Source organism: Ostrea edulis, chromosome 1 (assembly GCF_947568905.1).
Source record: "Ostrea edulis chromosome 1, xbOstEdul1.1, whole genome shotgun sequence".
NCBI lineage: Eukaryota > Metazoa > Mollusca > Bivalvia > Ostreida > Ostreidae > Ostrea > Ostrea edulis.
In genome coordinates, this window is record NC_079164.1 from 49268299 (window position 1) to 49291826 (window position 23528).

Genomic DNA, 23528 nt, shown 5'->3' on the forward strand with positions numbered 1-23528 from the left:
GTGAAGTAATTTGCTAAGATAGAGGGAACAGGCCTGTAATTTTCATTATCTAGTCTTCAGCGTTGTTCCATACAACCCATGATCTTCTGACCATGTTTTGTATCGATCGTAAATAATTCTTAATGATCAAGTAAGCAAAGATACATTGAAAAAACCCAGTAGGTGACATGAAATAACTGAGTTCGGTTTTTTTCAAAATAAATAACCGTCATATTGAACGCCCCCCACCCCCACCCCAATTTCAATGTAAAACGTCCTAAAATATAATTTAAAAATGATCTTTCAAGATATAGGGCTCTCGGTGGGTGTGACCGGTCGACAGGAGATGTTTACTCCTCCTAGACATCTGATCCCAAAAACTCCCTTATTTTGAACGAACCAAACACGATGACAAGATTGGTTTGTCTTGTGAGGACAGAACTTTTATGGAGATCATGGATAAGGAGTTTCACAAAGACTTAGATAGAAGTTGGTGCGCCTCTCTCCCATTCAAACTGTCTCGCGAGCGACTCCCAGAAAACAGAAAAATGGCTCTTCATCATGCGATCTTCTGCAATATCATGATAGTTTGCACAAGCCTTTTCAATGTCATTTTGAAGAATTTCTGGATCATCTGGCAACACAGATGCTTCTTGTCGTAATTTATCCAAACGTTCTGTTATTTTCGAAAGTAGCTGTTTGTACTTAGAAACAGAGTCCTGGTACACTTCTTCAGCTGTCTTTGTCAGCTTCCCAACACGTTTCTCGTCTGCGATTGTTGTCTTACTTGTTTTCTCTTCCTTCATGGTATTGGGATCCAATACATTTACCTTTCGAAATTCAGCTTCAGAGACGGTCTTTTTACTGTTTTACACAAGTGATCAAGTTGATCAAGATATAGGGCTCACTTTTTAAAATTCTGTCCAAAATAAATATGGAGTGCAGTTCCTGTTTCAGTCATTGTCTCTCATATATAAGTGTCCATGTATTGTCAGACAGCCACTTTTTTGTAACGATGTTCTCCACTTTCTGTTAATCAGTATGTGGTCTATTTGATTTTCGCTCTGTCATTTGTGGAGGTTCTTGTCAAGGTGTGTCTTTCCTTGTGTTGGAATAGAGTTCCTCCAATTGTAACGTTGTTATGTAAGCAGATCTACGAGTCCGTTGTTATTCCTGACCCCAGCACCATTTCTTCCCAATGTCATCTACTCTTGAATTGAAGAAGAGATCCGTGTGTTCACTTGTCATTTCCTGTCCTTGAAAATAGCTTTCCATCTGACTACTAAAAGCTGAGTTTTGATTCCTCGTTTCTGTAGCGGTTAGAATTTTTTTGTATGTTGGGGTTGCTGACCCCTTAAACCCGGGAGACGGGTGGGTTTTTTTTTTTCTATTAGGGATTTCCTTCCCTTAGTCACGGGTTCCGGTTATTTAAATGCGCCGGAGACTTTCCTTTCGCCTCAGTCACACAGCTACCGAAGCATTTCCAGGGTCACCAAAACGAGGGGGTGCGACATCTGATTTGTTGGCAGGAACTATTTGAAACGGTGGGCATTAACTCAAGGTTTTAGTGGTGAAATTTAATGGCATATGTATCACCCCTCGAGACTCGCACCAGCATTTTACCCCATTATTCAATTATAGCGCGCATTAATTCAGAATAATTGATGCTATCAACAATTCATTAGTGTGCTCAATAATTTAAATTTGAAGCAGTCATTCATTATTTGGATAGCTCTTTAATTAAATTGTTGCGTGCATCAAATGAATTGACATCTTCAAATAATTAAAGATATATTCAATTATTTGAGTTTATGTTCATATGGCGCTCCATATTTATTTACAAACTAACAGTCAGGGTTTTAACATGCCGTTATAAACCCACCTGACCAGGTTATACAGGGTCTGCTCTCTCTCTCTCTCTCTCTCTCTCTCTCTCTCTCTCTCTCTCTCTCTCTCTCTCGGAACTCATTCAAAGATATCAAAAATAGGAATTGACAGAAATTAAATACTCTGGCTGATCATAATATATATACATGTATACAATGCGAATTAATCAATGAGAAAAAATACATTTCTAAAGAATTGCATACAATGTTCTGATAGTTTGTCAAACTTTGGTATCAAAACACAGGTAATATGTACTCAATGTACTGCTGTGATATTAATGATAACTTATATGATATAATGATGGCTGCTTAAGGTACCGTTGTGATGATAATAAATCAATAACATTTATGATACAATGATAGCTAATTTATATAGGAGATAGTATAAGAGAATAAATCTTTTAATTTTTTTAGATAATTTCCATTTCTTCTCAAAAAGTCAACATAATTGTTTTTACATTCTAACTGACTTTCTGCTCTGTGCACATTTGACAATGTGGTTAAATAAAAAAAAAATCAGCCAAAGATGGTTACCACTACATTTGAAAGAAGATACAGCAATAAATGAAATTAATCCTTTCATTTTCTGAACAATCCAACCCAATGGTGTTTTCTTCGACAACAATATTTATTTTGATTAAAGGATTGATAAATTAGGATTGTACATATTTTAAAACCTTTACAACATAACAAAGGCAGTGTGTGACAAAACAGAACATCTCCAAGCAATCAAAGACAGGGCAGGAACAATATTGTCTGAAAAGGATCAAAAGGAGCGATGGAAAGAACTTTAATGAAATCCTACACAGACCTCCTCCAATCCAAGAGCATGGAATTAGTGACCCTGAATATGAATTGAATATCAACGCAGAACCACCACAAATTCCAGAAATTGAATCTACCATAAAGAGCCTCAATAATGGAAAAACTCCTGGAAGCGACAACTTAAATACAGAACTTTTTAAAGCAGATCCACGCCTTCCGTCAGCCATATTGCAACCAATCTTCCACGACATCTGGAAAAACATCACCATACCAGATGAATGGAACTACGAAGTCTTTGTTAAAATACCAAAGAAAGGTAACTTGAATGACTATAACATCTGGCGTGACATTATTTTACTCTCCATCCTTAGCACGATCATGGCCAAAATATAATTATCGTAAGAAGAATCTCAACAGCTGTATATAGGAAACTGCGTCAAGAACAATCAGGGCCAGGAAAAGGATGCATTGACCAAATATTCACACTGAGGAACATCATAGAGCAATGTAATAAATGGCAAAGACAGCTATATATGAATTTTATTGACTTTGAAAAAGCCTTTGACAGTATTCACAGAGATAGTCTCTGGAAAATATCTTGATCGCACGGCATTCCTTAACACCTAATTAACATCATAAAAAAACTACTACAGCAACTTCAGATGCAGAGTTCGAGACAGTAAGATCGAATTTGAAGTAAAAACAGGGGTACGCCAAGGATGTGTAATGCCATCAACACTTTTCATCCTGGCCAAAGACTGGATTATGAGAAACACAACATCCGACATTCCAAGGGACATAAGATGGAGCAATTTCTCAAGTCTTGAAGAGATGATATTGCCTTGCTCTCACACTCCCATCAGCATATTCAGAGTAAAACCAACACGCTTCATAAATATGCAGGTCACATTGGTTTAAAGATCAACACCAAGGAAACGGAGGTCAAAGACAACCCACCACCAGATGATAAACGACCAGACCCTCCCATGTACCAACACTTTTACATATCTGGGGAGTACCGTAACAACTGATGGTGGAGCAGAAATCGACATCAGACAGAGATTACCGAAGACAAGAACAGCATTTAGGAACTGGCAAGCTGTATGGATATCCAGCCAATACACTGAAACTGTACACCACCTGCATCTTAGGTGCTGGTGAATGGCAGAGAATGACCTAAACAAACTGTCAACTTTCCATACTAAGTACCTAAGAAGGATACCAAGATATTTTGGTCAAATACCACCTCGAATACTTAGGACCTTCTCAACAGATCCCAGTAAGTGTTAAGACATGGCCACAATCATTATAAAACGACGATAGAAGTGGATTGGGCATGTCCTCAGAAAGGAACTAGGCAACATCACCAAGACAGCACCCGAGGGAAAAGCGAAAGAGGGGAAGGCCAAAAGTCACATCACGGAGGTCAGGGGAGTAAAAATGGAAACAACTTTAAAGGAGGGTTGGAACACCTTCCAGAAGACGGCGACAGATCGACAGGGATGGAGAACCCTCGTTATTGCCCAGCACGCCAAAGGCGTAGGCTAACAGGCAGTAAAAAGTAAGTACATTTTCTAAAAATAAACTTATGCTTTCACAGTGACAGTCGATACAAATAAATACAAATATTTATTGGCACAAAACATGTGATACTTTTTTAAAGAGCTAGATAGTCCTGGTTTTTGGGTTTGTTTTTTTTCCCATCGGGTTCGACGTACTTCAGTATTTAAATATGAGATAGATCATAGGATAACATTTCTTAAAATTTTATTTGTATAATTGACCAGGTTTAATATTTATTTTACGATATATTATTGCTTAATTTGTCTATGCCAATTGTCTGTTGTAAGAGTATTGATGAAATTTATAAAAATCGGATGTTTGCAGTAATTAGACTGAACCTTTATCATTCTTGCTTGCGTGGAGGAAAAAGAAAAAAGTAAGGAACAATATTATAATGTCAAACAGTATTTGAATTCATTTCACTGAATCAATAACTAAAACAAGTAAATATCTATAATGTAAAATGATAGAAATAGACACAAATGATAATCACGCACCTAGGACGTGAAACTGATGAGAAGGTTGATTACAGTGTTGCACATCGAACCAGCAACTGAGCAAGAAGTTATGTCGTTTCTGATTTACTAAACCTGTATACATTATGTTTGAGTGTATATATGTCGTGATCACGACATGCTCAACAGCTGGGACAAGTATGCTAGATGTTAAAACGTTTGAAACATATTTAAGTGAACGTAATGCTGAATCTAAAAGTAATGTCAATTGTAATATTTCTTTCAGATACATTATAACATGGAAGAAGTAAAGCTAGCAATAGATGGGTGGATTTTAGAATATTCAGTGAAGCACCAGCTAAATACAGTCATAAAGGGTACTGTATCTTGTTAAAATCAAGAACTTTACGCAACTTTCTGTCTTTCATTATCAGTGATTATTGTAGAAAAAATAAGTGATTTTGGTTCAACGTTAGTTTCACTAATTCAGTGGAAAATGGCTGCAGAAGATTCTGAAGTACGGTTGTGTCTTCAAGAAATTGTGAAGCTTGATTTAGAAATTAAAGCTCTAATCCAGGACATCCGTGAATGTGCTCTGACAGAGGACATTTTGGAGGATCTCAACAAAGATGCAAGACTCAAAATAGGAAAATTGCAGAAGAAAATTGAAGAGTTGGAGGTTTTCGGAATTGAAGCAGACCTAGAAGAGGATAGGCAAGTTATTATGAGAGATGTTGGAAACCACAAAGATAGGTTGTCCAACATCATCACTACTCTTAGGCAGTCCAACTTAACGGCCAAATTTGCAATGGGAAAAGCAAATACAGAAAAGTTACTTTCTCCAAGAAATTCAGGTGCAAGACAGAGGGTGCGAAACAAGGAGAGTTTGGCTAAACAAGCGTCAACAATTACAGAGAGTTTGATGGGTATCAATAAGAAACTGACAGAGCAATTAGGTCATAGTGAGTCAACAAAATCAACATTGTTAAAAAGTTCTAGCACAGTTACAGACACAATGGAGGAATTCAAGAATATGGGAGCTCATATAGGAACTTCACAAAAACTTTTGTCCAAGTATAACCGTAGACAATTAACAGACAAATTTCTGATATTCCTTGCTCTAGTCTTTTTCGTTGCAACAGTTTTATACATTATTAAGAAGAGGGTGTGGTAAATGTGGTTAATAAAGCATTTATTTGAATTCAGACACCCTTATTTTTTGCAAGGATATGTGCTTTGTTTGTTACATGTGCCAGAACTATCAATTTCAATGAACTGTTTAAATTGAAGAAGAAAACTTGCACAGAAGAATTTGTTTGTAATATAATATAATTGCACAAATTTCAATCATTTAGACACTACTTTGAATTTCAAATGTGAATGATTTGAAAAATTTAACATTATGTTCATGTATATGTGTGGAGGGAAATTTTAGAAATAAGGATTAAATATTGATATTCATAAAATTATGATGATGTTGGGGATTCATTGGTAGAATTTTATGAATAAAAATTTGAAACTGAAATTTTACCTTTGTTCTTTCCATGTTATTTTGAAGTTATTAGGATCTGGGGTGGACTGAATATATTTCTAACATGATCTTACCTCAGGATCTCATACTCAAATCTATGTTGAAACTATGATAAAGATTCGAACATGATGTATCGAAGGATCAAATGAGTTCAAGCAAATATTTATCTAGTTGTTCCTTTAGATTTTTATCCTGAATATATAATTGAGAATTCAGTCTTGTATAAGCTGTGAAGTATTTCTCCATCACAGTTCATTTGTAAGAATAGGGCATGTGAATTTGTTATGATTTTATGGGAAAATGTTGTATTGACATAATTATTATAATTTACATGTGAGCATAGCTCATAATCTACAAGATACATGATGTGTATTAAGTATGAGGAATATATGTCTATCAATAAACATTTATATACGGTCTACTCCGGATGTATTGAAATTCAGGGGATTGACCCGAATTGTTTGTTATATTTAAAGTTCAGTATAACTGATGTTGAACCATATTAATGTTATTGGGGATTGCTGAAAAATGAAATTTGATGGTTTTAGATTTTCTGAAAACCTGCAGGGCATACGAAATAAAACCTATTCTTATGATGCTCGTGGAAATTTGATAAAGACATTTTCTTTAGATAAAACAAAAATGCAAAACATTATTGAAATTTGCGAGTTGTATTACAATTTAGATTCTGTACCAAAATTTCATAGTTTTGAGTGAGTACTATCTGAAAGTGATCCATTGAATATTTTACTCCTGCAGCTGTATCAGCCCGCTTTGATGGCCAGTTATCTGTCCTTGGAATATCTGATGTCCAGCTTGCTTGCAGTGCATTACAACATACAATTCACAATTTGCTGTCTGATCGGTCTAGACTAGAGTATGCTGTAGAATTATTGGACTTCATTTACACAGCTTGTTCTGAAGCAGTAATGTTCAACCTGTATTCCAGACTGGTGGTGGGCTTAAAAATGTTGGTAGGTAAAGATTATGGAATATTTTTCAAGTCAGATATCACTCTCCATCATAAATTTAGAATCATATGAAGTGATCAAATGAATTAGAGATTGTCTTGGGATCATAAGAAATGTCAATCACTTCCTGATTCAGGCAGAAGAAATAAATCATAGCATAAAGTAACATATGTAAAGAAAGATGGTCATACATTGTATGTAATAGGTATGCAAACCTTTTCAATTTCAGGTTTTGCTACATATGCTGAAAAACAAAGAAAAAGACTGTCTACCTATGCTAATGAAGTACTTTCCACGCAGCAAGCCTGAATTTCCAGGAGTGGTTTGTATATTTTATATGCATCATATAAGATGCCATTATAGAATTAATTGTATCTATTATAAATTTTTACTTTCCCAAGATAGTATAGGTATTATTATACCCCCCGCAACAAGTTGTGGGGTGGGTATACTGGAATCGGGTTGTCCGTCCGTCTGTAGACGCAATGGTTTCCGGGCTCTAAAGCATTATCCTTTCCACCTACCATCACCATATCATATATATGGACTACCCATGGGATGAAGATGTTCCCTATCGATTTTGGGGTCCAAAGGTCAAGCACACTGGACATCGAAGTAGCAATATGGTTTCCGGGCTCTAAAGCATTATCCTTTCCACCTACCATCACCATATCATATATATGGACTACCCATGGGATGAAGATGTTCCCTATCGATTTTGGGGTCCAAAGGTCAAGCACACTGGACATCGAAGTAGCAATATGGTTTCCGGGCTCTAAAGCGTTATCCTTTCCACCTACAGTCACCATATCATACATATGGACTACCCATGGGATGAAGATGTTCCCTATCGATTTTGGGGTCAAAAGGTCAAAGGTCACGCACACTGGACATCGAAGTAGCAATATGGTTTCCGGGCTCTAAAGCGTTATCCTTTCCACCTACAGTCACCATATCATACATATGGACTACCCATGGGATGAAGATGCTCCCTATCGATTTTGGGGTCAAAAGGTCAAAGGTCACGTGCACTGGACATCGAAGTAGCAATATGGTTCGGTTTGTCATGCCATTTGTTTTTTACACTCAGAAAAGAGGTAGTTTATACCTATTACCAACACCCTTTGGGAGATTGGGGTAAGCGGGGGGTATTCTTAGTGAGCATTGCTCACAGTACCTCTTGTTTTAACTCACCTGAGCCAGAAGTCAAGTTAACGTTTCTGATAAAAATTTGTCTGTATTTACATTTCCAGTGTTTTTGCATTTGATATCTTTACAAATTATAATGATTTCCATTTCCTTATGATACATTGCAGTTGTGAACATGTATGGATCATGATAAGTGTAGTACATCTATTTTAACAAATGTGAATTCCAACTGAAATAAAAAGTAAAATGTGAACATGCCTTCAAACAGTCAGACTTATGAAATAAATTTCAGTTTTGAAAATGCGCGAGCGAATGAATTGTGGCACTTCATGGACGAGGCTTGCTTTTCATGAAGCACTAATACTAACACACTACTTAGTTAATGAAGTATGCTGGCAATTAGCAATGCAGCACATACCTCTTTAGAACCACTGGGCCAGTTTCTGTAAAAAGAGGATGGGGTGTTATTAGAATCTTCTCAAAAACCACTGAACCAGAAAGGCTAAAATTTGTATGAAAGCTTCCTTATATAATCAAGATTCCAGTATGTTCAAACCATGAGTGCTGAGACCAGGATGGGGCCACAATACAAGCAATCTGATTAAAATTAGATCCTTTGATTCGCTCACTTACCGTAGTATAGATCCTTTGATCCGCTCACGTAGTATATCGCTTGTGATATACTTGAGCGGAACAAAGGATCTAATTTTAATTAGATTGCAATACATGTATCAACATGTCACGCAAGTCACATCCCTTGTCTGCCATCTTATGGTGAAAAAATCGTATTTCCCTATGTTGGGCTTTGTAATTTTCACATTTGTTATTTTCCATCAGTGTGAAGTCATCTACAATAATGCCCCACCATAATGCCCCAGGGTGGGACAACCCATAAACTTGTATGAAAACTTAATAATTAGCTATAATTCACAGTTGTTGTAGTATTGTTTGAAAATTATATTTCGTCCATTATCACATATGTTTTATGACTCAGTTCTTTTTTGGTTTTACTAACATAATATGAAACACCTGGGTCGATTTGTATTGGTTTATTTCAAATCATTCAATCTTTGAACTTTCCCCTTGTATATTTCATTTCAACAGATTATATTTCAGTAGAGTTAATATTTGCTGAAGGAATGATGCTTACAATAAAATGCCGTGCAAGTGTATAATATGGGAGAAACAGGTCCCACGTGTCTCTCATAAATAAAGGAGGAGTAATACTCCAGAGAAATCTGATATTCAAGGAAAGTGGAGGATGTATACAATGATACACATATTTTGTAAACTTTCTAATCTACCTTATTTAGTTTTTTAAAAATACCTGTGTTAGTAGAAAGTAATTTGAAAAAAAAATGAAATTAAAAAATTTTGGCTGACCCTGCAAAGGGACATAACTTGTGGCGAAGTGTGGATACGTGTGTAAGAGCACTATGTTTGCCATAGTATTATATAGTGAAACTTTTTTTTCCCCCAAGAACCACAGGGAAGGGAACAGTATTTCAGATGAAATATACAAGCATCCTCATGTAGTGTAGAGCCATGACTCCGGGGCATAGGCAGGGCTACAATGGAAGTGTTACGTTAAAGATAGGAATATATTAAAGACTTATTGATGAAAAATCTTTACAACAACCACAAGGGCACAATATGTCATAGTGATATACTGTATAAGTATCCATATGTATATTGAGAATTCACAGTTATTTACACCATGACCTCTTGGACTAGGCTGGGGACACAATAGGGATTCAATGTTTTACATAAAATTACATAGGCAGGGGGCACATTAGGGGTTCAGTGTTTTGCATAAAATTACATAGGTGGGGGGCACATTAGGGGTTCAATGTTTTACATAGGCGGGGGGCAGATTAGGGGTTCAATGTTTTACATAAAATTACATAGGCTGGGGGCACAATAGGGGTTCAATGTTTTATATAAAATTACATAGGATAAAGTTTTTGAAAATTCCTCTTCTAAAGAAACAGAAGGGTGCAACTTGTCAAATCAATATGCAATCAGTATTACCACAAAGATACAATGTGTCCAATACGCAAATTTTGAATTGCTCAATAGTTATTTCCCTTTGATGAACTCTTACTTACGATGTCATGAGATGCAAAATGTATATTCATGCACAGATAGTGGGTACAAATGCATAAATCATTGCATTCATATATTGTCTAAAGGTTAATTAATAGTTGCTATGCAACCACCCGATCTGCAGGAAACAAAAATTTAAGCACATATGTAAGATTATAAGTATTTGAGATTAAAATAGCTCCAACAAAAATTGAAAATCACCATCTTTCTTTGTTGAAAGTATTAATCATGTCAAAGAGGAAATGAATAGTAACAACATATTTAATTCAATGATCTTCAAACAATTTCTTCTTGGTGTGATCAGTTCGATGCACATAGTATGTACATGTATGCTATAAACAGGCTGTCTCGCACTCTGACAAAAAATAAGGGCTAATTTTAGGGATAAAATTAAGAAAATTTACGGCTAAAATTAGGAATTTCATTACTAAATTAGGGCAGTTTTAGACATTTAAATGGTCTTACATTTGCAAATTTGACAATACATGTATTAAAAGAAACTTTAAGTGCAGGAAGGACATTCTCTAGCTATTATTGGCTATAACCTTAATAGTCACATCTTTGTCACAAAGTCAAAACCAATAAACAGCTTGACACATGGATCCACTGGTAAAATTTAGTTGAATGCATTTTCAAAATTGCTAGGGTAGAAATATATATATATATATATATATGTAAGACTCTAAAGTGCGATGGTCACTCCAAAGTGTGATGGTCACGCCAAAGTGCAATGGTTTGCGCCAAAGTGCGATGGTTTGTTAATGTTACGGACGCCAAAGTGTGATGGCCCCGCCGAAGTCCGATGGTGCGGAGTTCAGTAACGTTTGTGACGTCATTCTTAACGTCTTTCAAAATAAAACCGAAGAAATGCAACATAAACGACAGCAACGGCAAGATTTACACAGTTGAGGATAGTGAGAAAGACAAAGTACATTTGTTGTCAAGCTATCTACATGTAATTCGCCCAAACATTCTTTAATTCATGATCATTTATTACTTTGACGTACACGCATTAAATTCCTGGGGGTATGCTATAATACAAAACATTGTATACGATTTCGCGTTGGATAATTTTGTGTTTAATAACACACCAACAAGATTGTAATGAAATAAGTTCTTATTCTTATTTTTTGTGCATGGATTTTGCACTGATAATTTGGTGAAACAACACATGGTTAGTTCAGTCTGTACCAAAACACCATGTCCTTTACAAACCAATGGATTTCGGTGTGTCACACCATCACACTTTGGCGTGTCAGACCATCGCACTTTGGCGTGCCACACCATCGGAGTTTGGCACAGACCATCGCACTTTGGTGTGACCATCGCACTTTGGAGTCCCATCACACTTTGGAGTCTTACATTTATTTGAAAAAATTGGAATTGACATAAATGATTAGGGTTTTTAAATAGGATTTCCCTTTGAATTCAACATATTTAAAGGAATTTTAGCACACAAAAAGGGGTTGGGGTTGGGAATTTTAGGGCTGCTGGACATCCTGTTAAATAAACAAAATACACTCTTTCATAACTATTATCATCATCTACATAGCCAGTCTTTTAAGCATGCATACAACCTGTACCCACCCAAGTCTTCAGTAGAATACTGAACATACCTCTATCAAAGAAGAGTGGATATTTCGAAATTACGTATTAATATGCAAGCATCCTCATGTGGTATAGATTCAAATCTGTTCCCTCATGGGTAGGGCAATAAGTGAAGAACAAGAAGTCTTCAGTTTGTTGAATTAATGAAAACACCCTCACAAAGTGTAGATTTTGGATCAATTCTGATTGAATTTTCAAAAGATGCAAAGTATGTAGTGCAGTTAAGGTTGCCAATGGATTCATCAAACTGGATAAATATGGAAAGTGTATATTTTGGCATCATGACAAAATACCTTTGAAAAATATGCATCTAAATGACATACTAAATGAAAATTAAAGTAATTTAAATGCATTCAATATAATCAATACTTACATTTACATTTGTACTTGGTGGCATACAACCTTAATGAATGTAAACAAATCTTACTGCACTCAGCAATTTGATATCATTGCTGATATCTTGCCATATTCTGGTGAGAAACGAGAGGTGGATCAAAGGGTTTACACTATTTAAAGATGTGTTTTATACCGTAGACTTGCCAAAATCAATCATATAATAAATTTATAAATGAAAAGTATATCACCTAGAACATGTTACTTTTAATTTGCATAAAATAAAATGGAACAGTTAATATTATGATTTTAAGTCAACAATATGCAGGATAGTACATGTATTTTGAAGCTATTAACAACTTAAAATATATTTCTTACACAGGATGTACCCTTGCTATATTGAATTTTGTTGTTGACCCACTTAATAGGTTATAACAGGCACTGTCAATACAGGCATGTGATACGCTGTTCACATGATCATTGTACATGTGATGTGCTGTTCACATGATCATTGTACATGTGATACACTGTTCACATGATCGTTGTACATGTGATACACTGTTCACATGATCGTTGTACATGTGATACACTGTTCACATGATCGTTGTACATGTGATACGCTGCTCACATGATCGTTGTACATGTGATACGCTGCTCACATGATCGTTATACATGTGATACGCTGCTCACATGATCGTTATACATGTGATACACTGTTCACATGATCGTTGTACATGTGGTACACTGTTCACATGATCGTTGTACATGTGGTACACAACAGAATAATTCGTAGACTATACAAATCTATCAACAAAAACTTTCTTTTACAAAAGTGAATGCCTAAAATATATGGTAAAGCATGGTATTTGTAGTATTCAATACACAAATTGTAGACATATCTGAATACTGTAACTAGTACATTTATGTGCATTATGTGTATTGAAATGGTTTACATGTATAGTTATTTATGGAATTGTTGTGTATATTGAAATAGTCACATTTTCCTACCTTGTTTAGTGTCCGCAGCAGTTGTCCCGCTTGCACATGGAGCACATGAACTTTCGGAGATTCTATCTGCCATTACTGGCCAACAGTAGACAAGCCGAAGCATACTTTCTAGAGGAGTTTTCAGAAGATTACGGTCATGAATTTCATGAAGCTTTGCAGAAAATGTGCACTTGGTTTGTTAACAAGATACAAAGCTATTTTCCCAAGCCAATGTTAACCAAGGTATATCTTGTTAAGTGATACATTTTATATAGAACCCTGTGTTTGTGTGTTAAGATGTTTCTGACAATGCTTAAGCAAATCAGTGATATACTGCAGATTCCTAAATATACGTGAGGAATTTTTTTTTTGGCGTGATTTCACGAAAAACATCACTAGCAAAATAAGATCACTCGCTTTTTTTTTTATATTGATAAAATACATGTAAAACTCTTGACCAAGAGACCACTTACGAATTCATTATCTCGCCATTTGACATTTAAAAGTCATTTCACGATACTTTCGTATAAAGTTAAGAATCCACAGTAAACTAAATTATGTGAATACTAGCTGTCATTGTGTGTATATAAAAGCACCAGATATATCATACTGATTTTCAGTTGCAAGTGTAGAATATTGTTGCTTATTAGAAAATGAATTCTGTGTATTTTCATGTATATTTTAAATTACATCAAAATGATTGCAAGTGCATTTCCACGATAGATGGTTTGAATAAGATGAAAAATTCTTTAAAGATTTTAGAAAATCCTGACATTTTGAGAGATTGTCAGCATTCTCCGGACATTCAAATCTTACTGGACGTTATCCAGGGCAAAGTCACCTTGACCTCAGATGACCTTCTGGAACTCTTTACTATGGTGGATTCTGCTGACACACAAGACAGGATTCAGGTCCCTTATGCATTTTGTCTATCACCAAGAAGGTGATTTTCAGCATGTTTGGTCACTAGAAGTAAATTTTGTGTTTCTTGTTGATGCTTTATTTTTCTTGGTAATTCAAAAATTGAATTTTGAATTTATTGATAAAGATTGGAGTGGTAGTGGGATGAATTTAGAATGCTTAGAACAAATAATTATGTTCTCTAACCAAGTTTGGGAAGGTATTGTTTTTATTCTTTTTCTTATTATTATTCTCTGGTCCTTTTTTGTCCTGGAGTGTTCTCAGAAACTACTCAAGGGATCAATATTATGAAACCATTTTAGGATCATTTGTAGATGTGCAGAACGAATGTAATTTTCTCTGAAAATGCATGAATGTGTATTGCATGTTTTGTACACTAACATCGTAATCAGTCAAACTTTTTGTTTTTCAATGAAATCATTTCAGACTGATATTGTAGGAATATATTTAGACCCTTAACTGATTGGCATCCATGGTTAAAATTACCAATTTGCATGTGCATGCATGCGTGCTATATTTTGATTGGATAATACAAAAACATCTGTACCGGTAACTCTCTTATGAATAAAGCAAATTAGTTGATATTTGCAGAATAGGTTTATACATTGTAATAATATGTGTATCTATAGATAAGTGTAATTTTAAAAAATGCCAGGTTTGAAGGTTTGATATTTGGAGGACCATAATGGTTTTGTTTTTCATCAAATTGTTTTGAAGTTGAGTTTTGGGGTGTGTTTTGGTACTCCTTAGAAATTGCTATGGTTAAAATTACTTGTTAGCATGTGTACATTTGCTGAATTCTGATTGGATGATGTTAAAATCACCATAACTCTCTTCTATATGATGCAAACATTATGAAATTCATACTGTTTGTATATGATACAAATGCCTGTTGAATGGAATCAACAGAAGTGCAGAGTCATCCTCACATGCGCATGTAAGTTTACAGTATGAATGCTTAATGAGTGATGTGAACCATAGATGCTAAATCAAATTTTTGTGGGCGAGAATGTGCGTGCATTGTGATTTTATAGTTCTTTCATCAGGTGTTGATCTATAACATTTTGAGATTTTAATGAATGTTTTGAAATTTATCTGGATAGATATATTTTTAGACTCTCTATTCATCATCAAAATCACTTACACACATGCGCAAGCTCTCGTTTTCAATTTTGATTGGCTAATATTTAGATAATCGGTATATCTCTTCTGAAAGAGAAAAATGGAATGATCTTGGCATTAAAGGTACATACTACACAAAGTTAGCATATAAGATGATTGGTTGTGCAGAAGCACAATGACACCAGTTTTTAAATGGGGGACGTTTGGGGAACATCTGTAATGGTCCCCGTTACAATTAAAACTAGTTTAAGTTTCTTTGCTTAATCAGTAAGAATATTTACCCTGGTACATGTAGATGCAGTAGTTTTGTTAAATTGTGTTGATTGACACTATTTCAGGATCAACATTCATTTCCTATCATTTTTATTATCATTCATTATTTTAGACAGAAAACTAATGTTACAGTATTATCTTTTGTACAGTATTTGTTTCAAGTAACACACATTTTGTTGTCTGTTGTGACTGGCAAATTTCTGATTTCTGTGACACTGGAGGATGTCCTTTATCAGATAATGTATCCAACCCATATTGGAGACTTATTATAATGAAAAATGATTATCTTCTGATTGAATATTGTTCATTCGATCTTTTATTGATGTTAGTGGAATAATTAAATCTTCAGAAATAAAACTGTAAGGAAGACAAATTTGAACAATAGCTCAAGTTAGAATTATGCATTAACATGATTAAACAACTTCAAATAGGATTTCATAAGGAAAAGTACAGGTCACTGAGCAATTGTTATGTAAATGAATTTAAACAAGGCGACGACAAAGGATGATAAGTATGATTCTTATAGGGGTTCGGGGCTTGCCCAAGCAGAACATTTAAACAGAGGAGACAACTGGTTTAAAAAAAGTTCAAGGTCACAAAGATGGATGTATGGTTTCCATTTACAATAGCCCTCATGTTATAGTTTGGTTTTCTTGCATTGTTTTAAAAATTGCAGAATTTAATGGAATTATGGGTTGAATACCTTTAGATAATTATTTATGAATTAAGATTTGTAGCCTCTTGGTTTTAATCATAATGTTTCATAGTTTCATAATTTTGTTTTTCAGGTGCAATGCTAAAGATGGACATTCTCCATTGAGGCACCAAATGAGCAATCAAAATAATCATTGTAATATAGGCAGAAATTTTACTAATGTTGTTAATTTATCCAATGTTTTACCACAAAAAAGTGGCATTAATCATAAGAAATCCAAAGACTGTTTAAACCATACTTTAGACAGAAATCTCCATAATCAATTTTGTAAACAAGACAATTTAACAAAGACTGATAAAAAATCACCGGATTCTACTGTGAGGACTCATGGGACAGGAAAGTCTTCAAATTTGGGCAAGGAGCAGATTTCTTGTGATCAGAATGAGGCTGAAGCTATGGAGGAGATGTCAAACCCTGATGATCAGTTTTCTAGAAGGACATTAGCGAGTGAGGAGTATTCTGATTGTTTTGGGCCGCTGTCATCTGTGGAGGAGAACTGTCCAAAGGATCAGAATAACAAAGTCAGAACTAAGTAAGAACCATAGACTGCAGTTATACCACAGTTTATATACCACAGTAAACTGCAGGCTTGTTCCTAAGATATCATGTAGGCTGTAATACATGTATATAAAAAGTAAAGGGGCTCTTGATCCTTTATGCTCTTGGTGTCACTAACTGAAAGTGTAAGTAGCCAGGAGCTTCAATAAGAATACAGAATATCAGAACCATTGTTTTGTCTCTGATTTCATCACGGTTTTAATATTCAGTATGCTCAACAAGATCACGTTTTTTGCGTTAACTTGGGCAACTTTTCAGTAAAGAAGCACATTTCACTTACTTGTTAGCAGATAGTGAGTTCAGGCACAGTTTAGCATCGTTTTTGAAAGTTGAGGGGTGGGGAGAAAATGTAGAACAAAGGTGCCATTATATTTAAATGGAAAATCTTAGCGAGAAAAGCAGATCTATCTAAACTCCAAAATCGTAAAAAGAAAAAAAAAGGGGGGGGATGGGGATATCCCTCAGTAAATGTACGAGTTCAATTTATCGGTTCAACCTATTACCATTGACCCCTAATATAACAAGTGACCTGCTAATATATCAATCTTTGCATGAACTAATAACACACGTTTTATGTAATAATAATGTGAAGTCAAGAAAACTGGGGAGGGGGGTACATGTTGCTGCAGGTACGGATCTGGAGATTGATGCATAAATTGTGATTATTTATATCATTTTATAATGGTTGGTTGTTTTAATTACTCGAGAAAATCTCGTTAAGTAAATATCCACATACGTGCATATGGTAGATGAAATATTTACTTTTTTGGTTTTACCTCCTCTACCAAACATCAGAATTCATGTTTTTGGTACTAGGACATTCACTTACAACATTCTGAAAAATAAGATTCAAACCAGGCAGATACTTTTGCATCAGAAATGAGTCGTCTTTAGCCATCACTAAATTTGTATACAAGAATTGCCCAAATGACGCATAATTTGCATAACTTCTTTTTCTGAAGAGTTTCAAAATTTTCTAGTTCTGATATCCTGTATTGGAAGGGAAATCCCCCAACCCGGAGGTCTTATGGTCAACACAGAAATAATATAGGAGTCCTGGGGAGTAAGGTCTTAACCAACACCTCAGAATTCTGAATATGAGAGAAAATGTGGCATGTTGTTGGGACTTAATCCATGGACAGTGGTGATGGCCCACTGAATGAGATTTTGATCCTAGCTGTAAACATTTAAATACAGAACACTTTATCTATAACCTTTTCAGGTATGAAAACATCAACTGCAGGTTCATTTTATGAAGTTCCATGGGGGTCTGCTCTTTGTCTGACATTTTACTATACACACAATGTACTACACTGTAGTAGTATATACATGTACTTTGAAGAACTGTGGGGGTGAGGGATGGTATTGCATATACCCTAATATTATAGCAGACTGCAGTAAACAAGAAAGTTGGGACAGTGTTATCTAAAATAAAAAATACTGTCAAACATCTACTTTTTAGTTAAAATTGATATTTCAGGATCAGTAAGGATGAAGCTGGAGATAGTTCTCTTGATGGAACAGGTGAGGATATTGGCATGTAGGGAAAATCTCCATAAATTTCACTATCATAAACATTTTAATGCATGTGTATCTCTTGAATCAATTATTAGTAGTTTTTAGTTCACCAGGGTCCAGTTGCACGAAGGTTAGTTAGTTAAGTTTAACGAACAGTTAACTTCATATTAACGCTATATAGATGTTCAAGTTAATGGCAAGTTAACAGTCAGTTAAAGTTAACTAACAATCGTGCAACTACATGTAGGTCCAGAGCTTTAAGTTCCAGTGAGCTTTTCTGATCACCTGTTGTCCGGCATCCATATCTCTGTAAACTTTACATTTTGTTTTGCGTCTTCTACAACCACATGGCCAATTTCGATGAAACTTACCATAAAGCATCCTTGGGTAATAGGAGATTGATATTCGATCAAATCAAGAGTCACACCCTTTTCAAAGGTTTTTACTGATTTTCAGGGAAGGTGACTCTTTCATGCCAATAACTCCCTACAATGACAAGAATCCCCTCCATGATTTGAACATGTTTGTATAGAGGGTCTCCATGACAATAGGGGTGAATCAATATATCGAAATGTACCAGTATACACCTGTCGAGCGATATACGATACAGTGTTTCTACGATACGATATAATGTCGGGTTTAAAAATAGCCCTTTTAATGGTCGGGATCGAAGTTCATCATTTAAAAATGGCTTCTAACAGGAACACGATTCCTCAGACTTTAATACCCGCTTTTACATTGTGACATCAGAGATTCCTCAGACTTTAATACCTGCTTTTACATTGTGACATCGGAGTTTCCTCAGACTTTAATTGTCATTGTTTGTTTTGTTATGAAATAAAAGACATTAAACCACTTCATTTTTTAAAACTTTGATATTTTACTTCAGAAAATGCTTAACTACATTGTATATCCAATATATCGGATATCGCATCAGAAAATATTGTATCGTATCATATTTGAGCAATACACACCCCAACATGACAATGATTTAGTATGAGGAAAATTCATTGACAGATAATTTTATCTTGCCACTGCCCTGCCTATCCTTAAAGAACAATTAAATCATTGTAATAAATATTTATTTTTTTCAACCAAACACAGTTTAATTTGATACTGTTGCTTCGTTATGTGAAACAGAAGACTTGTGTGTTTTGACTCTGGAAGACCTCAGTGATGGTGAAAAATCTGTGTCGGACATTGACAGGTGTACAGACGTGGACGATGACAGCTACCAGGTAAAACATCAACATTTTTAGTTATTAGTCCCCTACCGACGAAGTCGAGGGGACTTTAGGTTTGAGCTCTGTCCGTCCGTCAGTCCAGTTTTCCGCACTTTTTTTCTCTGTTCTTGCAGATATTTATTTTATATTTGGTATGTGGCTTTGCCATAACAAGTTACAGATCAAGTTCGAACTTCGTCTCGGTCCGTTGATTTTTCACTTAATTATCAGTTTTCCGGACTTTTTTTGGTTGTGCTTGCAGATATTCATTTGATATTAGGTACATTGTTTTGCCATAACAAGTTACAGATCAAGTTTGAATTTCATCTTGGTCCGTTGATTTTCCATTAAGTTATGGCCCTTGGACATAGAAAAATAGCATGAATTGTTAGTTTACATCCAAGTTTATTATCTCTGTAGATAAGAATTAAGAATACTACACTCATTAAAACTTCTAGCATAGTGATACTACAATATAGCTAAATTATTCATGATCATCTACATGTCACAGTTTATTGACTTGGTTAAAGACCTAAACCTAATTATAAATTTGTCTTTTTTCTTGGTCTAGTCTCTACTCGAATAGTAGTTGATTTCCAACCATTCCTATCCTGGTTCCCCAATTTTCCCTTTTACCATAACCTACATAATGAACTTTGAATATTGTTGTGGTACAATGAGTTTTGCAACCGGTAGGGGACTATGTATTGCCATGCAATACTCTCAGAATGCTTGTTTTAACTTGCAGAGCCTTTATGAATTTTCCTTGCCAATGTATGTCTGATGTTTGTCTGATTGCTTGCTTTCTGTCTGTTTATAAACTTTTTATAGTTGTACTCGCAAACAAAGTTTAGGAGGGATATACTGGAATCACCTTTTCCGTATGTTCATAGCCATAGATTTTCCAATATTATATCTTTAAAACTAATGAACAGATTTTAAAACTTTTATGAATTTTGTTGAAACTTGTATGAATAATGAAGTTGTGCATCTACTATTTTGATTGAGAAGTTTAAAAATTCAAGGAAGTTATGGTCCCTGATGGATATATTGTCTATTTTTAAGAGGTGTTGTCATTGTCCAGAGTATATCTTATAATGTAATGAACAGATTTTATTCAAACTTTGTGTATACATGTATATTATGTATATAATGAAGTTGTGTACCTGTCATTTTTATTTAGATTCTTTAGCATTCTTGGAAGTTATGGATTTTTTTCATTGTAAAGGTGTTTTTAGCTCACCTGAGCTGAAAGCTCAAGTTAGCTTATCTGATCACCCATTGTCTGCCGTCTGTCCGCCTATCTCTGTGTAAACTTTTCACATTTTCGACTTCTTCTCCAGAACCACTATGCCAGTTTCAACCAAACTTGGCACTAAGCACCCTTGGATGAAGGGGATTCAAGTTTGTTTAAATGTAGGGCCATGCCTCCTTCAAAGGGAAGATAATCTCAAAAATACAAAAATAGGGTGGGGTCATTTAAAATTTTTCTCAAGAACCACTGTTAAAGCTTCCTGAAATAGTGGAGATTCGATTCAGGTTTGTCAAAATCAGGACTCCAGGCATATGTTGGGGCCACATTTGGGAATCAAAGTTTTACATGCGAATATATAGGGAAAATTTTTAAAATTCTTCTCAGTAACCAGTGGGCCTGAAGAGTGGAGATTTACCTGAAAACTTCATGTTATAAAGTAGATTAAAATTTGTTCCGATCATGGCCCCCGAGGGTAGGGTGGAGCAATATAATGAGATCAAAGTTTTACATGCGGATATATACAGGCTTTCAAGCGGGCCCTTATTTTTCTACAACAGCCCTATTTTCCTTATTTGAGCTTTAGAATCCTTAAAAAGCCCTAATTTTTTGTTGAAATTCCTACATTTTCAAATTTTGAAAGTTTAAATAAATTTGACATTAAGTAAGTGTTGGAATTTATTAAATTTAGTCTTAGTATACTTTAAGAAAATGAATATGTTGATTAAATGTACATCTCAGAAGACATCTTGATGGTTATCAGCTATATTCAGCATTGATTGTGTGCCATGGGAGTCCACCTGAATCATATCATGGTTTGTGCTGAATGCTGAATATGGCTGTTGATGACCACTGGTATTATCTTCTGAGTGGGTAATTAGTTTTTGTATTATTGCTCTTGCAAATGGCGAGTAAAACATTTTTTCTTTCCTATTGATTTGTAAATTTAACCCTTATTTTTGTCTAAAAAGCCCTTAAAAATCCTAAAAAAGGCCCTTATTTTTTGGTAATTTTGCCCTAAAAATGGCCCTTATTTTTTGCAAAATGTCACTTGAAAGCCTGTATATATACAGGCTTTCAAGTGACATTTTGCAAATATAGGAAAATATAGGAAAATCTTCCTCTCCAGAACCATTGGGTCAATTTCTATCAAACTTGATACAAATCATCCTTAGGTGAAGGAGATTCAAGTTTGTTGAAATGAAGGGCATACCCCCTTCAAAGGGGAGATAATCACAAAAATAAGGTGGGATTATTTAAAAATCTTCTCAAGAACCACTGGGCCAGATAAGCTGAAATTTACATAAGCTTCATGATAGAGTGGAAATTCAAGTTTATAAAAATCATGACCCTTGGAGTTAGGGTGGGGCCACAATAGGAGATCAAAATTTTACTTGGGAATGTATACGGAACCAAACTTGGCACAAAGCATCCTTAGATGAAATTTGTTAAATGACATACCTGAATGTCTAAAAGGGCATATGATAATGATTTAGTAGTCAAGTTTAAGTTTGATAATAAATGAATTTTTGGTTGTTACCTTTGAAAAGTTTTTTTTAACAAGCTGCTTGTATAATGATAGTTTTGCTCAAGCTTGTTTATTGATAGGAACTGTTGCTCAGGTGAGCGATGTGGCCCATGGGCCTCTTGTTTTCTTGGAGTTATGCCCCTTTGAACTTACTGAAACAGTTAGTCAGTGCAATTCTTCTGAAACCACTGAACAGAATATCATATAACTTTGTATTTAATATGGACATACTGTGTAAATGTACATATTCACAGGAATTTTCCTGGTTTCTGGGAGTTATGCCCCGTTTGAAGATGGAAGTTTGGTCAAAATATACTATTATGTGTCAAACTGTTTTTCAAGCCATGTAATTAAAATATTCCTTTGTTAATATTTTACACAATTTACATATCTAAACAATTACATATGACATGAGAAGTGCCATCTCGTTACATGTGTGAAAATAGTACAGTATAGCAGAGGCATATGAATTTGGTTTTTTTTTTACGCATAGCATTGCCATTCTTTATGTGTAGTTTTGTCATTCATTGTGAGGGCATAGGGTATGTGGGCTCGCTCACTTTTCCTATCTGAGGATGTTAGTTTTTCGTGCCATCTGATTAGAAGAATTCTCATGAGGCTGTTATTTTGGAAGATTATCAATCATCTTTTAAACTTCATTCCCTTTATTCATTTTCCATGTTTTACATCCATACATTAACACTGGTATAACTAGTCTTTTATAAAGCCTTAATTTTTATTTTCTTGCTGATGAAGTGAAAGTAGCTCATGCCTGTGAAACTGTAGCTTCTTCTCATGTCTTCCAAACCGCCTCCTTGTTTTGAAATGGTTGCACCCAGATATAAAAATGTGTTGACATGTTCTAATTCCATGTTGTTTAACTTCATAGGTTGATGTTTGGGATTTATTCTCTTAATCTTACTTTTAGCAGTATTAATTTTAAGTCCTGCTCTTTTTGCAGTTTGCTCTAAGTAGAACAAACCGTGAGGCCAACAACCATCAAACTTAGTGGATTCATCTTGGGGGGAGTGAGGTGTGTCGATTGACACTGTCACAGTTTGTGACTTCAAGCATGCAGACATAGA

General features: G+C 35.0%; 1 protein-coding gene across 2 annotated transcripts in view; it reads left to right on the plus strand.

The window, feature by feature from the left end:
• The first annotated feature begins 4335 nt into the window (after nucleotides 1–4335).
• The window catches only part of LOC125651611 (uncharacterized), a 21573-nt gene continuing 2380 nt past the window's right edge, over nucleotides 4336–23528 (plus strand). The window contains exons 1-9 of one of the 2 annotated variants that reach the window (XM_048880297.2): nucleotides 4336–4569; nucleotides 4935–5025; nucleotides 6939–7153; nucleotides 7380–7472; nucleotides 13364–13576; nucleotides 14089–14276; nucleotides 16438–16896; nucleotides 18403–18446; nucleotides 19581–19678. In XM_048880297.2, coding sequence (XP_048736254.1) covers nucleotides 4947–5025; nucleotides 6939–7153; nucleotides 7380–7472; nucleotides 13364–13576; nucleotides 14089–14276; nucleotides 16438–16896; nucleotides 18403–18446; nucleotides 19581–19678 — 1389 coding nt within the window. In that variant the 5' untranslated portion in view covers nucleotides 4336–4569; nucleotides 4935–4946. Of the gene's footprint in view, nucleotides 4570–4661; nucleotides 4847–4934; nucleotides 5026–6938; nucleotides 7154–7379; nucleotides 7473–13363; nucleotides 13577–14088; nucleotides 14277–16437; nucleotides 16897–18402; nucleotides 18447–19580; nucleotides 19679–23528 lie in introns of those variants that run through there. The other variant, XM_048880306.2, reaches the window with a different exon arrangement.